The following is a 16,446-nucleotide window of genomic DNA, read 5'->3' as shown; positions in this document are numbered from 1 at the left end:
GGAAGGAGCAAGGTAGAAATCTTGGTTAATAAAGATCATGTGACCCTAGGGTCAGGGTCATTTGTTTGACTGAAGCCCCCAAGGGTTGTATTTGGACAGAGTTCTCTCTGTTCTAGCGGAGGGATTGGACAATATGGCCAGGTGTCCTTCTGACACTTGTTTCCAGATCCTTCTCCTGAAACCTAAGCTAATCCTTCACCTCTTAATGCCTTTTATGAAGATCTGACTGGACTCCAACAACTCTGCCTCTGTTAGCAGTTCTGCTGTCCTCCATTTGATAACTTACAAGTCAACTCCTTGCCAAAGATGAACTCTTAAATTAAGGACTTGCACTGCCTTACAAAGGATACTTAAAGATGTTCTCTTGACAGAGAACAGGAATAGCATCCACCAAAAACAAAGGCAAATGTGAAGAACATCCCAATAAAATAACAACAGAAGACTAAACCAATGAACAACCTATTACTAAAATAACAGGACCAAACTACCACCCATTCATATTAACCCTGAATGTAAATGGCTTAAGCTCATCAATCTAACATCATAGATTAGTAGCATGGATTAAAAAAAAATCTATTTGTTGCCTACAGGAGACATATCTCACCAACAAAGATCAGTGGAAACTATGTGTCATGGATTGTGATTTTTTTTGTTAGTTTCATCTCTTCAAAACACTTCTGATTAAATTGTTCGATGACTCATAGATCATTCATACAGTAGCATCATTTTCTTCAACATGTTCTTGATTTTCTTTTTCATTGCTTCAGTTACACATTAGTCATTCAGTAGCATGTTACTTAATTTCACAGCATTTTTAATTTCTTCTTTTCTTCCTGCTGTTGATTCTGTTTTGTAGCTTTTCCTTTAACAGGATGTACAGTAACTGTGTAATGGAGATTATCATATCCAGTAGCATGTTATTTAACCTCACAGCATTGTAAATTTGTATTTTTCTCCCTGTTGTTGATTTTGTATTGATTTAAGGGGATGTATAGTAACTGTGTTATGGAGACTATTATACCCAGATGTGAGGATACAATGCAGCATGCGTCTCTACTTCCAGATCAAAGATGGACTCCCAATGAAACTGTTAACTATATCTTGACAATAGGAATGTTGGACTCTCTGTCATTGTCCGTGTCCACAATGATGGACATATGACTGTGTATGAAGATCTATACTATAACAATAATATCGGGGAAATCAGTGGGAGGGGGAGGGATATTAGGGAGGGGAAAGGGGAATCCCAGGTCCTATGGAGATGTATCATAAAATGATGATGATAATACTACTACTACTAATAATAATAAAAGTGGGAAAAAAAAAGATTCACTATCTTAATCCCTCAGGAGTCTGAGAATGGAGCTCTAGCAGCCTAACTCCTTGCTGTGCACAACCACTACCTTGGGGTCAGCTATTTACTTGCTGCAGGTGGGGCAAGTGGACCCTCTTCTGGAGAAGCACAATAACAAAGTTATCCAGATGTCTGCATGCCATGCCCACAGTAGCATCAGTCGTGCCCAGCAAAGCCCCCTAGGCACTTGTCGACCAAACAGGAGACTTGCATATTTGCAAACATGGTCACAGCTGTCACAGTGGCATTTCATTCTCTTACGACACAAATCATCTCCTGAACCCTGTTCATGACCAATCCCACAGCTTCCCCCCAGTACTCAGAGCAGGCTCCATGTCTTTTTTTTTTTTTTTTTTTGGTCATTGTTATTTGTTAAACCTGGAATAGTCACTGGGAGACAGGTAACACCTCTAACTGGAGATATCCCAATCTATCAGATCCCAGCTCCTTCAGACCCAACCCAATCTGATCAGAAGGTCAGGAAAGGCAGGGGGCCCAAGAAAGCAGGGACAGTTCACCAGCTCTGTTTCAGCACAGACCAGCCCCAGCTTTGAGCTGGTCTTCATGCTGCTGTCTGCTGTGTTGCACCCATGGAGCCGTCAGTATTCTCAGGGCCACCAGCAGGTAGAGCTAGAAGTCTACCCACAAGGAGTGTCCCCAGGGGATCAGGGCTTGTATGCTGTCCCACAGTTGCTTTCTCTCTAAACCAGCACTTCATTGCAGAATCAAATGTCAAAACTGAGACATCTGAGCCCTTTACATTTAAACCATCCTTGTTGCTTTGTTTCTATTTTAGAATCCAACTTCATAAAACAGGATGATGCTCTGAATGAAGGAAGTCAGCCTTATAGATAGAGAAGGGCTTGCAAAATGGATGAAACAAAATCAGGAAGTGGACTGATCATTCTGAAGTCACTTTCCTTGTAAGACGGGGACAGAGACAGAACAACAGGACAACTATTGTTGCTTCACAACTCAACCCTGGCTTTCCTGTTGCCCTGAGTAATGGTGACCTAAGGAAGAACTGTCCCTGTGCAATTTTGAATCCCAGAGTGAGAGCCAAAGTGGAGAAGCCAAGTGTAGGCTGCCAGGACCCATCTGGGGTATCCAGGGAGTCCATTTAGGAAAGTATCAAAGCGCTTCTGGGACAGAGGGGAGCGTGTCTCTGGAGCCACTTACCAGCCCTAGGGCTGAGGTCACTGGCATGCTGGGCATCCCTTGGCCATAGTAGGTAGGGAAGATCCAATGTTCAAAGATTGAAAGCTGGCTAAGGCCCTGGCAGTGAAGAGGGTAGGCTCTATCCTGGCAGCTGGTGGCCTCTGACCAACCCTGCTCAGCTCTGAGTGGTTCCTGGAGAGAACACTGCATGGATGAGCAGAGCAGCAAGCCACGTGGCAGGAAAATCCTGAAGGCCCTGTAGGGCCCGAGTGGGAGGCTGGTCTCGTCCTTACTCCAGTGACAACAGTTTTACAGAAAGAGACACAGTGACGGGGAGAGATGGGAATGAAGAGGAAGCCTGCTTTGTACTTGTCAGGCAGAAGAGGGGCAAGCAGACCTCCTGACCACCCCTGGGGGACTCAGGAGGAGAGAGGTTTAGAATGCAGAACAGTGGCAAAGAGTGAGGGACAGTCCCCAGGGGCTGGGACAGGTGAGCAGAATGCAGCCTGGGACTACACCGCAGCCACTGGTGAGAGCCACCAGAACAACTGTGGCTTTGTTGTTATCCTCAGCTTCCTCAGTTTGATTCCTTGCCCCCTTTCTCAGCTTGCTCGGCTCCTGGCATCCTAGGAGAAAATGCCTGTGTCTATGGGAGCATTATAGAAGGTTCTTGACTTGGAGGACAGGCAGGAGAACTGGAAGTTTGTACCCACCAGTGCAGGAGGAAAAGACTCCCTCTTAACTTGGGGCAGGGAAGTGGGGAACAGACAATGCCGGAGAGGAGGGAGCACCACCCTGGCTTCCAGAAATTGATCCCTAAAATCATGGTTCCCTTTTCTTATTCTGCTTCACCTCTTTTAGTTCCAGTCTTCATCCTGAAATCTGGAGAGCCCCAGCTGCAAAAAAATTGAGAAAGCAGAGGCCAACTTTGTGGGCCCAGGGTAGCGGGAGGAAGTCGTGTGACAAGAGAAAACAGTTTCAGTTGTGCAAAGGTGAAACCCCGCATTGCATCACCATAAGGACTCTACATGGGCTTTGGTATTCCCCAAGTGCAGCACTGGTTCATAAATGTGTCCAGGCCTTCGGCAGCTTTCCCCACAAGTGGGAGGTACCCACTTGGCCTCTCAGCTCTTGCAGTTTGGGATGCAGTGGGGCTCCATTGTGAGATTCTAGCCCTGCACCCTGTCCTGTTACCGATAGTGAAACCATAGGCAGGTCAGGGCTCTGCTGTCGGCTTTGGCTGAGAAATGAGAGAGAGGGACCACTTCCTGAGGGTCTCATCTCTGGCAAATCCCCAGCCCTCGCACTGAGCTGCTGACGGGGCACCTCCCCTGGCGACACCTGCCCCTGTGATTCCAGCTCCTTGCAGTGGGGCCACCTGTCCCTGCGCTTCTGCTTCAGGCAAGTTTGGCTCTAGAATGTTCCACTCCTTCTTGCATGATGTCTGAGTTAGTGATCTGTGAGTTTCGGTGGCTGTTGTGATGGATTACCACAAACTTGTCCTGAACACCCACAGTGGTGCCCTTACAGCTCTGGCGCACAGAGGTCTGACAACAGTCTCATGCATTTCCAGTTCCCACACCTGCATCCTTGCCTTCTTTGGCTTGTGGACTCCTAGCCTGGCCTCTGGCTTCGGTGGTCACATGGCTGCCTGCTCTTCTGTGACCTCATCTCTTTCTTCGCTCATCCACATGGCTGCATCCAGAGCACAGTGCTAGCCCAGGGTCACTGCCTTGTCTCAGGCCCCTGACATGATTATATCTACAAGGTCCTCTGCCCACTGCAGGCAGCACTCATGGGTGCCAAGAATTAGGATATAGACAATTTCTTTTTCATTGTAATCCATTTATTTCTTTTGTTTGAAGACACAGAGACAGAGGGAGGTCTTTCAACTGCTGGTTTCCTCTCACGTCTGCAGCAGCCAGGCTGACACCAAGTGTCCAGAATCCTAAGGAATCTCCTATGTGGGCAACAGAGCCCAAACCACTAGAGCCACCAGGGCTGCCTCCCAGGGTCCAGATCAGCAGGAACCGGGAAACAGGGGCAGAGTCATGATGCAGGTACTCTATAGGACATGTAAACTGCACCCTGACCACGCTCCAAATACCTGCCCAAGATGCGGACATCTTGGGGGCTGCTGTCCAGAGGCACAGTGTTCTTTAGTCTTTTCCCTGGCTTGGCAATAATCTCTTTCCTGTCCTCTCATCTCCTTTCTCCTCCCCTCCCAAGAGGATGGTTGTCCTTCTGCAAACCAACAACTCAACCTTCACTTTATCTTTTCTTCATGCTGTAGACTTCACTTCCTCTTCCTTTACTTTCTTTAGGTCCTGAAAATATTCTAGAACAGTGCCATGCCATAAAAAGCTTGCTGTGATGATGGACAATTCTGTCTGCGCTATCCCCTGGGGTAGCCACAAGCATGCCACATGTGGTTATTGAACACTGAAAATGTGACCAGTGAACCTGCTGAACTACATTTTGAATTTTACCTAACTATAAGTAGCCTCTGTGACTAGGGACTAGCACCTTAGATAGCTTAGCTTTCAGTAGATGAAGCCAGAAGCTCAGACCAGGTTGGTGCTTTGCTGCTGGCTCCTCCTCACACCTATTTTTCATATATATGTTGGAAAGGCACAGAGACAGAGTGAGAGCTGAGAGATCTTTCATCTGCTGGTTCTCTCCCTAAATGCCTACAGAAACTGTGTCTGGGCCAGGCTGGAGACAGGAGGGGGGACCCTATCCCAGGTTTCTCATGTGGGTGGCAGAGACTCAAGAACTTGAGCCACCAGCGCTGCCTCCCAGGGAATTAGTAGGAAGCTGGGCCAGAAGTAGAGCTGACAGTCTAACACAAGCAGTCGGCTACAAGTTGCAGGTGTTTCAAGTAGCATCTTAACCATTGTAGCTCATGCTACTTTTAAGAACTTATTTGAAAGTCAGAGACAGACACAGAGATCTTCCATCTACTAGGTCCAAACACCCACAACAGCAGGGACTGGGCCAGGCTGAAGCCAGAGTCAGGATCTCCATCCACCTGCCCCACCTCCTTCTCTCTGTTCCTGCAGAGTCTAAAAATGGCTCCCACAAGGGTCCTGGGGATGACGAAGGTGACTGAGGGCAGATCAAGGAAGGGAACTGGGTCTGTTGGGCGTAGAGAAGAGAGTCTCAACACCACCCTCGCCCAGAACTAAGAACATTTTCAGGATTTTCAAAGCGGTCTTCTCTATCCTGCTTACTCCATGGCCACCTCCAGGAGAGCACAGGGGCACTCCCAGGCAGTGGTTCTGGGCGGCTTCCTGCTGTGCCACATGTTAGCAAGCAGTCAGCTACCTTCTCATGTCTGGCCCTCCATTTCCCTAACCTGAAAGCATTGCACCAGGGGGCAGAAGGGTCCCTAGCTTTAGCAGGCTGTGCTTCGCCTGGGCATGTTTCACTATATGCCCGCCAAGCTCTCTCTGGCACACATAGAGCAAGTCCTGAGTGTCAGGCAGTTCAAGGCATGGCTGGGGGTTACTCTTGTAACCCTCCAGGACTAAGTGAGAGTGCATTCTCAGTCCTTATGGTCATCCTTCACACTGGCTTTAGGCTGCTGAGGGCTGAGTTACTCTAACCTGATCCTCATGACAACCCTGTGAAGATACAAGCGCAGCCCTTTGGACATTAAAACCTTTGTTGAAGTGTTAAGGGAGGTCACGTATGGAGAGCATTTAGCCTGAAGTACAAATTAAGGATGCAGTCACGGGGGCTGTCATTGTGACACAGTGGGTTAAGTTGCTGTTTATAACAGTGGCATCCTGTTAGCGGCAATTGGAGTCCTGGCTGCTTCACTTCTTATTCAGCTCCCTGCCAATGAACCCAGCAAAACAATGGAAGATGTTCCAAGTGCTTGGGTCCCTGTGGGAGGTTCTACCGAAGCTCCTGGCTTCTGGCTTTGGCCTGGTCCAGCCCTGGCCATTGTGGACACTGGATAGCTGATGTCTTTCCCTTTCTCTTTGCAGTTTTAATTAAAAAAAAAAAACTTAATCACTGCCCCTTTGCAAAAGTGTATTTATTTATTGGAAGTCAGAGAGAGAGATATCTTTTGTTAGGTTAGAGAGAGAGAGATCTTTTGTTAGGTTTTGAACGCACTTAAAGTTCTTATGTTGTTACGCGCAGCTAATTCCCATAGCCAAGTCCTCTATTCATGATGTTTACCCCAAGCCAAAATCCCAGACACAGCAAGGTGCTTAGTAGGTCCTTTATTTCAGCAGGGTAGGAATGGGAGCAGAGGTTGAAGGGGAGAAAACTGGAAGGGACACATCTCCTGCCATGGTGGCAGGATGGGAGCTGCCAGGGCAGGGGAAGGGATAAGATGGAGGGGGACAGGGAAGAGCTAGGTAGGAAGGGAAGGGAAGAGAGAGGGGGAACGAGAAGGGAGGAGCTGTGTGCTGGCGGCCCCCCTCTCAACTTGTGACTGAGATGATCTGAGCCACAGGTAGGTGAGTGAAGACCAGGAGGGGCCAGAGATTGGGGCGTGGGATTCTCAGGTAAGGCGCCAGGTTACATCTGATTGGTGGATAACTGGAATGGAATGGTGTGAATTTCCTGAGAAGGAAGGGAAGGGGAAGCAGGAAATGGCGTCGGGTCCAAGATGGCATGTTCGAATCACTCCTCACATCTTTCATCCACTAGTTCACTCCCCGGATAACTGCAATAGCCAGGGCTAAACCAAGCTGAAAACTAGGAGCCAAGAGTTTCATGCAGGTCTCCCACACACACATAGCAGGCACACAAGCACTTGGGCCACCTTCTGCTGCTTTTTTCAGGCCATTAGCAGGAAGCTGGATTGGAAACAGAACAGCCAATACTTGAACTTGCACCTATATAGGCAGCTTTATCTACTATACCGCAACACCCCCACCATTGCTCCTTCTTAATGTTTTGAGATATGCTTCTATGAATCAAACCAGACAATTCCCCTCTTCCCAGACCAAATTAAAATCACAAAGAAGCCAACTATATTGTTTGAGGTTTTATTGTGAGAATACACAGAATCTACTTATCCACAGATCCGCAACAGCAGAGAAAGTTTAGTGGTGGACCATCCCCATAGGGGACATATGTCCTTGGACAAAACAGGCATAAATAATAGATATAATAGTACAATGCATAATGCAGCTTAAATTAAGAAGAGGGTTGGGGATTCTTGAGAGACGTCATGCCTGTGGAGCAGGTGCGTTTCACAGAGAAGCATCCAGGCTCAGGCAAGCTTCCCTGAAGACTTCCTGTCCAGGGTGGCTAAGTTTAACTCATCTCCAACTGATCCACATATTCCTGGACCCAGGACTCACTGGGGTTGGCACAGACTTGCTTTCCCCTTTTTGTCTGGAATCTGCAGAAAAAAAGATTCTCACATGAGAGTCTGATGGGGTGCTAGAGGATACCTGCTTCTAGCCCTCGTCTAGTGATGGACATCTCCCTCTGCCTGGCCATGGTTCCTGTTGGGAGCGCCAAGGCATGACATGCCTCCTGGGTGGCTGCTAGGACCCAACTCCATAGAACATCCACCTGACCCCAGAGTTCACTTTTAACTGATGGGGTTGAATTATTATGGATGTATCTCCCCATTTTCTACTGTCCCCAGCAATGGCTCTCCCATATGTGGTTTAAGAAATTGGCCCATGGTATGTGACCAGCTGGACTCACTGGTTTTCTGAGTTCTGGATCACTTCTTTCCCAAGAAGCCCCTTCATCTCTTTCAGCTCCCACTCAGCCACACTCATGACTTGCAGGCTAACCTCATGGCCCACATCCTCTCTGCTGCCTGTGAGGACTTCAGCCTTGCCCTAAGCAGGCTCCCACTTCACAATCCTGTTCCCCCTGCCCTCGTCTTGTAGGCTAAACCAGGGGTTCATACTTACACTACAGCTGGCTGGGAGCACAGGCTGCTTGTCTCGAAGTAATCCATCACATATTGACGAGGGATCTGCTTCAGGGTGTAGGAGAAGCAGCAGGCAGTCGGGGGGTCTGAGCCCACTGTAGGGAAAGGCTGGAGTGAGATCCATGTTCTAGGATGGAGCTTCTAGTTCTAAGTCCTCCTGGAGCCACTAGAACCCCAACTATGACCCCCACATCCATTCCCACCCACCCTGAGTGGGAGTCTCATTCTGAATAAAGAACAAGAGTTCTAGATGACTGAACTGTGCTGAGACTCCAACACATCTCACTCTCTTCACATTTTAGGGGCAGCAGGCACAGAGAAGGTCATGGACTCTCTGAAATAAGTAGTAAGGATGGTCATGGCAAGAAACCACTTCCAGCCCATGCTGCTCCTCTTCTGGCTGCTCATTTTTAAGGAAGCAGGAACCTGAACATTGCCGAATGCCCATCAGATGCTACTACTCCCAATAGCAGTCTTCTGGGGACCCTCCCCAGCTCCACTGTTGGGCCAGCCCCTACAATCAAAGTGGACTCTGCCTACACTTGAACCCTGGAGAAGCAGCTGAAGGAGCAGACTTACTTGGTGCCGACAGAGCTGGAGGGCAGATGGCAGCCACCAGCAAGAGAAGAGAGAGGGTGATCATGCTGAACTTCATGGTCTGGCTGCAGGTGAGGCTTTCTCAAGGATGCCGGGTGCAGAAGCTGCAGAAGCTAGCTGTGTTCCGTGCTGCCCCTGGTCTGGGAGTCCCTCTTTATAGGTCTGGGACAGAGGTGTTAGCGGAGGAGGCGGAGCGGAATTTCCATGGTAGCGATGATGTCATGGTGCCAGTGAGGAAACTGGAACTAGCTGAGTGAAACACTTCTTCACCAGCAAGATGTCATCATGGAGGAAGAGGAGGGAGGTGGTGGGGAGACGCGGGCTGTACTTCAGGGGGAAGTGGTACACCAAAGGTAGCAGCCAGATTGCCAATAGGAGTGTATGCAGCCAGAGACGGAGGGTGACACGCTCACACCTTCTACAAGGATTTGTAGACAAGAAGTGGGTTGCTAAGTGGTTGGTCCTTCCATGTACTGCATGCTTAATGTCATTCTTTCCAGTTTGGCCTCAAGTCTGGCCCCTAGAAGGAGGGGGAACCAGGTCTGCCATGCCTTCTTCTAGGTTGAGTGGCAATAAGGCCTCGCAGTTCCTTTGTCCATTACCAGTCTAGCCTTGGACATACAGGGGGCCCTGCAGTGTGCCTCAGGTACATTTGAACTTCCTGTTGAACATTTATCATATTCCTGGTGTTGAACAAGCTGTCGTATACACTCGGTCTAATGCTTCCCTAACCCTGAGTGGGAGTATGGTGAGTCCTATCATAGAGATAAGACAGTGAGGGGTCCCAGAGCAGGTCTCTGGGGCTGCCAAGTTGCAGTGCCAACATCTGAACTGAGACCCAGCAGCTGCTGAAATCCATGCCCTTGCCCTGGTATGGTTTCCACAATCAACAGAGAGACCAAGAGAGCACAACGCAGAACACTGACCACAGAGATGCATTGCATTAGGACTCCCTTCAGGAGACGGATTGGGTTACTGTGTTCTAGAACAAGGCTGGAATGGAAAAGAATGAAAGATTTCAGGATCTTCACTTGGACCAGAAGAGAATAAGAGAAACAAATCAGTAGGAATGGGGAACACTGTGGTACAGTGGATTAAGCCACTACTTGGGACATCCACATCCCATACCAGAGTGCCTGGTTTAAGTCCCAGCAGCTCCACCTCCAAGCTAGCTTCCTGTTAACACACCTGGGAAGCAGCAGTGATGGTTCAAGTACTTGGATTCCTGCCACCCACATGGGAGACTTGGACTGAAGCTCCTGACTTCAAACTAGTCCAGCACCAGCTGCCAAGGGGATCTGGGGAGAAAACCAGTGGATGGAAGATTTTGCCCTCAGGGAAACATGATGCCTCTGTGTTCCCTGGAACCACACAAATGTCCTTTGATGCAGTGTGTTCCTTCAACCCAGTCTGCTAGTTATTGGTTGCCCAAGGGGATGGAAAAAGTCATCCCCAGCTGTGGGCAAACAGTTCCAAATCAAGTCTCAGCCCCTGTGTGCTGAGGCAGTGCTCTGACTCCACAGGCCGTGTGGGCTCTTTGATCAGTGGTGAGGTTATAAAGGGACGTGTTCTGGGGCATCAGGGAAATGATGGCAAATGGGAATGGGGGATTAGCCTGTAATGCAGGAGTCTTAATCTCAAAAGTCCTCAGAGAACAAGAAAGAATGCTAGAAAAACAGAACTGGATCTAGTCTCAGAATGCATCTCACATCTTTTGCACTACTTGTGGGGAAACTTAAGCACAGAGAAGAAGGGAGGCTCATTTACATTGGCAGTTAGAAACAGCCAATAGTCTGCCCTGCAACGGAAGCTTTGCTTTTGCCAGTGGTTAACTCTTAGTTTTGGAGGCCTAGTAGGCATGAAGGGGATATCTGATGTGAACTGTCTCTAAACTCCCAAAGACATAGAGACAGTCCATTTGAGCATTCTGACTGCTCCTGGGAGTGCTCAGATTCATGAGTGTCAGGGCTACCATTGAGTCTTGGGACCAACAGCTCCTTCCCCTTGGATGAGAAGGCCTGGATCAAGAAAAGTACTCCAGGATAAATATTAAAACTAGAAAGCCAGGATGAGTCATTTTGCCAACACAGTCAACTAAGCAGTTGCAAAGCCTGTGGTTTTGTCAATACGGCTTCCCAATGACTTGGGGGAAATGGGGGAGTGACTGGATGGGGGATGAGAGACAGAGTCTGCTGCGTGGAACTGGCTGAGGTGGCTCCTCACTGCCTGCAATACTCCCAACCCTTAGCAAGGCAGCCCCATGCTGCTCAAGGCAGAAATGAGCCTTAGTCACTGGTCAGTGCCAACCCTTGGGATGTCAAGGGTAGACAGCAGTAAATTTAGGGAGTGTTGAATCCCAGAGCAAAGGTAAGCTCTCACCAGGATCTGGCAAGTTCAGAGCCTCTCAGTATTCCTTGTGAAGCATCTTCTTTCCACCTGAGCCTTTATTGCTGTCTCCAGTAGCCCACAGAGAGCCGCCCAGGATGAAGAGAAAAGCATTCGGCAGGGGTAGGGGTTGGCACAGTGGTTCAGTAGACACTTGGGATACCCACCCTGCACATCAGAGTGCCCAGGCTCAAACCCTGGCTCTGCTTTTGATCCAGCTTCCCAGGGGACAGCAGGTGACAGCTCAAGTCCTTGCGTCTCTGTCACCATCATGGAAGGCCTGTACTAAGTTCTAGTCTCCTAAATTTGACCTGGCCCAGCCCAACTGTTGCAGGTACCTGTGCTGTGAACTAGCAGATGGAGGCTCTAGGTCCCTTCCTTCCCTTCCCCCAACCCATTTCAAGTAAACAATTCAGAGAGAACCCAGTAAAGCCTCACTGAGACCCCCTGAGTGACAGGCACCATGTCCAATGCTGAGAGTACATGATAGTGGTAGTGAAGCATCCAGAAAATCTTGCATAAAATGTGAGGAGCTGAATTTAAAAAGAAATCTGTTAGTTTTTTTTCTTTATAGAAAACATACATGGTTCCAGAACTGAATTTTAAAAATACAGGAAATCATGACAAGAAAAAAAATTACCCACTCTTTTATATCTAATTTCATATTCTACTGTTGGTATTTAATATTATCTCTTGAACTAGTGTACTTACCATGTTAACTTTATTGGCATAAAGCCTCAAGTATTATTCAAATATACCATTAATAAATACATATTTTATCACATGGATATATCAAAATATGTATTTTACATTCAGCTATTTACTTCAGTCCATTTGGGTTTCCAGGTCAGCTGAAACTTCAAGGCTGATTAGTGAGGCAAACAAGCAAAGTGGAAGTGAAGGCACTTGGACCTACACTAAATTAAAGGGTGGCTGGCACTGTGGCAGCACTGGTGCCCCAGATTAAAGCAACAGCTTGAGTTCTACCTGTTCCATGTTGGATCCAGCTTCGTGCTAATGATCCTGGGAAAGCAACACAATATAGCCCTAAGTCCTTGGTCCCTATAACCCACATAGGAGACCTGGTGGAGTGGAGTTCCTGGCTGCTGGTTTTCTCCTAGCCTAGCCCTGAGACATTGCAGAATCTCAGGAGTAAATGAGCAGATGGAAATTTTCTCTTTTGCTGTTACTCAGACTTTCAAATAAATAAACTATATCTTTTTTAAAAAGGAATGACAAGGAAGGAAATGCATAGGCTTACCCTGACTTAAACATCATTCAATGTGTACACAGATTGAATCATTCAAGACTCTCCTGTGAATATACACAATTTTGTGTCTATTTTAAAAATAATTTAAGAAATAGAAAGACAAAGAAACTTTAAAGAAAATGGTAATACTGATAAATAGATGCTAGCCCCTAACATAACAGGAGCCAGGGATATTCTGAGCCCTTGGCAGATGTGAATGTATTTCATTCTTATCTCCTTTGACAAACAAGGAAACCGAAGCCCAGAGAGGGAGGGAACCTACTGAAGAACACACAGCTGCTACACACAGATTTGGAAAGGAAACCAAGGAAAAATGGCTGCAGTGGATATGAAAACAGAAAAGAGAAATGTGTCTTACTATAAACATATGTGACAGGCTTGACATGCAGGCTTCTGCCAGCATGCATTTTGTGTGTCCCTCAATGACAGAATCCACGGATTTCCTTTCTGTAATAAATGAAGGGAATGTGACAGTGGCTTTCTGTATCTGTTGTAAATACTAAACCTTGCAGCTGTCACCGGCTGTGACCACACTTGAGTATTTGCTCTGCCTTGAGGTTTACAAAACGGGAATTATGCTTTGCTCAGTCCACACTTTATTCATTCAAAGCAGGAAAGAGGCTTACATGTTTAAGGAACTACAAGAGGCTCTGAGGGGCTCAGTCTTGGTTTCCAGAAAGTCAAAATGCAGCAAACCCTGAGGCCTAAGAGGTCACCAGGATCAGGTCATGGCAAAGAGGCTTCTAGCTCATGCAACAAGGCAGTGGTTTGAAGAATGCTGAACCACAACTCTTGTGAGCTTCTGCAGAACTACACTGGCTGCTACACGGCAGGGTAGATGGAGAGAGGCCAGACAGAAGGAAAGCACAGCGGCCAGAGGTTCACAGAGGTCATGGTGAGCCGCACTGGGGGCCCAGCCTCGGGTAGCAGCAATGGGAATGATCAGAGCCTTGCTGCACTTGGCTTTTAATGTGCACTGGAGTTGCTGAATAAGGAGGTATAGATGAAGAATGGAGACAGTGGTGACATGCAGGCATCTGAATTGCAGCTCCATGGGAAGGGCCCTCTTCACTGGGCAGAGAACACACAAATAGAACAAGGTGTCAGAGAAAGGATCAACCCCAATACCAGATGTTCCTCTCAATCCACTGCATACAGACATGGCCAATGCAGACTCAGGAGAACCTGAGATAGAAAAGATGGGGCAGGCTGCAGACAGAAGGCCTGTACCCAAAAGATCTCATCCCTGCAGGAAATGTCAGCCTTTGGCTCCTGCCACCATGGAAAAGCCAGGGCCCTGCCTGCTGCCACCTGGCTCTCACCTGAGAAAAGGATGCTAAGCCTAGGTCAGATGTAGGTGCCACTTCACTGAGAACCCTTCCGTGGGACCTCTCTTGCCAAAGGACAGAGGTGAGGCTGACCCTAGGGAGCAGAGCCCAAGTGTTAGAAACTGGAAGGGAAACCAATGTCGTGGGGCCAGAGCCTGGGAGGTCAGAAGCATGAGAGTAGGTGGCAGCGGTAAGCAGAGCAGTCCAGGGCGGTGGTGGAGGGAAGATGACCCTTAGCCAGGCTTCCCTGCTCCCGTGGCCAGGATCCTGTGCTAAATTGAGGCAGGGCTTCTGAGAGGTCACAAAAAGCTAAAACACATATCTAGTCCTCCATGTTGCAGGAGCCAGGACACTGACTGCTGGTCAATTTCTGTTACTATTACTGTTGACACCTTGGGTGGTCACTTCAAAATCAGGACCTAGACACCAGAGCCTTTCTGGCTTCCCCTTCCCATTGGTATTCTAACTCCATGGTGAGACTTGAGGCACATGATACATAGTTAGTCATATCAGCAATGCATTCATTCACTAAGTGTAAGGTATTTTTTCAAGCCTCACCATCCATCAGGCATTGTAGTTCCTGCTGGAGCTATACTGTAAATAACACAGACTGTAAAATGCAAAACTGAGAAATTCCATTTGAGTGACCCCAGACAAGTGATTCCCCTGAGAACATGAATTTACCACCCAACGCATTTCCAAGACGCTTGCAACTCAACCATTCCAAGGCTCCCTTATGTTATCTGTTCAGTATGTCAAACTCAAGCAGCTCATTTTCCAATTCAAGTATAAACATGCGGCAGAGGACTGTTTCCTGGTTTGGAGACTGATACCAAAATTCTTACAAATATATAAACACAAAGATAGAGTTATATATTCCACAAGTTACCTCTATTAGAACAAACACGATTATAAGAACATAAAGACTATGTTAAGAGATTTCAACATGTGCTAGGACTTTGGTTTCATTCAACCCACAGGATGTGGTCTGAGTTTGGCTTGAAAATCAACAGGATATGGTCACATCTTTAAAGAGAAATTTGACACAGATAATTAAATTACATAGATAGCCAAACACACTGGGCAAGCCCTATTTTCATGTGGTCCATTGGCAGAACAGTGGCTGAATCAGCAGTTTCCATTTCCTTGTTTCATTCTCCCCTGCTCATAGAAACCAACTCTCAAAAATGGAATCACGAGTGTGAAGGGGGTTCCCCAAGAAGTAAGGACATCAAATTTGGTATCAATTGAGGGTGGGGAGACAGTAAAGTGGGAGGCAGTGAAAAGGAGGCATTGTCTACAACACAGAGTATTCAACAAAACAAAGAATAGAGATGCCCTTATTTGGAATCCCAGACCTGTCTTTGCTTGCCTCCTTCAGGGCCAGCATCAGCCATCATAAGGGTAACATGGAAGCCCACCCCATAGGGTTGAGAAGAATCAACTTCTCTTCAGGCTCCTTGGAGGGACAGAATTTCAATAGTGTCTTATTTAGTCACATTTCATGTCTTCCATGCTCTCTAGTAGCTAACACAACCAACTGCAGGTTTGGCTTTAATCTAGCATCACCATCCAAGTGGACACCCTCAAGGCTCCATGGCTCCACAGACTCCTCCCTCCTTACTTGAACTCCACAGTTTCCCTCTTGTGACTGCATCCACTAGACTGCCATCCTTCCCTGCACCAGCCATGTACGTTTAAGCTCTATGCAGTTTGCAAGACTCAGTCAAAGCCCTATTATTCCCTGAGGTCTTCCTCAAGCCTCTGGGGCAAGGTTTCCCTCCTTGGTGTTCTGAGCTTTATCATTTTTTCCATAGGAGTGTCCATGGAGTGCTGGGGTGACTTGTTCCACACTTGCTCTACCAACAAAGGGCATATGGGGCACTGAGGCTACTAAATCTGCTTCTCATTATACAATGTAGTGGATGCTTATTAATGATGAAATCACAAAATAACAAAAACAGAAAACACTTTAAAAAAAAAATCTGTCTGGAGACCAATGTTGTGGTATAGTCAGTAAAGCCAGTGCCTGGGGAGGGCAGGGATTGCATTCCATATGGGTATCTGTTCGAGTTCCGGTTGCTCCACTTCCTATCCAGCTCCCTGCTAATATGCCCAGGAAAGCAACAGAAGATGGCCAGGCTTCTGGTGTCACATGCCTGGCTGTACACTGGCCGGCTGCAACCTGCTCTGGGGACAGTGCCAGAGAGAAAGAAATACTCCATGATGGGAAGAAGGATTCAACATTGAGTGATGACCTGCCTGCTGGTCCCATCTGGAGTGCCACAATATGAGCTGTAGACAATTCCCTGCTTCCTAATAAAACTTGCTAGTGAATCCAAAACTAGACCTCAAGGTGGTCAGGAAAAGCAGCTGCTATGTGGGTCACATACCAAGAGGAGGGAGAGCCTTACTGGGAGCAAGTGGTGGATGAAGA

At 47.6% G+C, this 16,446-nt stretch overlaps 1 protein-coding gene across 2 annotated transcripts; it reads right to left on the bottom strand.

Annotated features, from left to right (window-relative positions):
* Window positions 1-7,507: 7,507 nt before the first annotated feature.
* Window positions 7,508-10,110, bottom strand: LOC121170258 (C-C motif chemokine 4-like). Of its 2 annotated transcripts, none has more exons than XM_041001309.1 (3): window positions 9,009-10,110; window positions 8,410-8,524; window positions 7,508-7,865 (listed from the first exon to the last, which is right to left on the bottom strand). In XM_041001309.1, exons 1-3 carry the CDS (start codon window positions 9,082-9,084, stop codon window positions 7,793-7,795), a joined length of 264 nt encoding a protein of 87 aa, XP_040857243.1. In that variant the 5' UTR covers window positions 9,085-10,110; the 3' UTR covers window positions 7,508-7,792. The 2 variants fall into 2 exon arrangements, with proteins under 2 accessions (XP_040857243.1, XP_040857242.1); XM_041001308.1 differs by having other exon boundaries at window positions 7,508-7,880; window positions 9,009-9,878.
* Between the last annotated feature and the right edge of the window lie 6,336 nt (window positions 10,111-16,446).

Source organism: Ochotona curzoniae, unplaced genomic scaffold (genome assembly GCF_017591425.1).
Source record: "Ochotona curzoniae isolate NIBS_2020 unplaced genomic scaffold, NIBS_Ocur_1.0 scaffold_2453, whole genome shotgun sequence".
Lineage (NCBI taxonomy): Eukaryota > Metazoa > Chordata > Mammalia > Lagomorpha > Ochotonidae > Ochotona > Ochotona curzoniae.
The sequence above is the reverse complement of the archived record's forward strand: the minus strand, read 5'-3'. Positions and strand labels throughout refer to the sequence as shown.

Coding starts and splice junctions, on each gene's coding strand:
- LOC121170258 (XM_041001308.1), bottom strand. CDS start 9,084: ATGAAGTTCAGCATGATCACCCTCTCTCTTCTCTTGCTGGTGGCTGCC. Junction 8,525..9,008: donor TCCAGCTCTGTCGGCACCAA/GTAAGTCTGCTC, acceptor CTTTCCCTACAG/TGGGCTCAGACCCCCCGACT. Junction 7,881..8,409: donor TGCTCCCAGCCAGCTGTAGT/GTAAGTATGAAC, acceptor TTTTTTCTGCAG/ATTCCAGACAAAAAGGGGAA.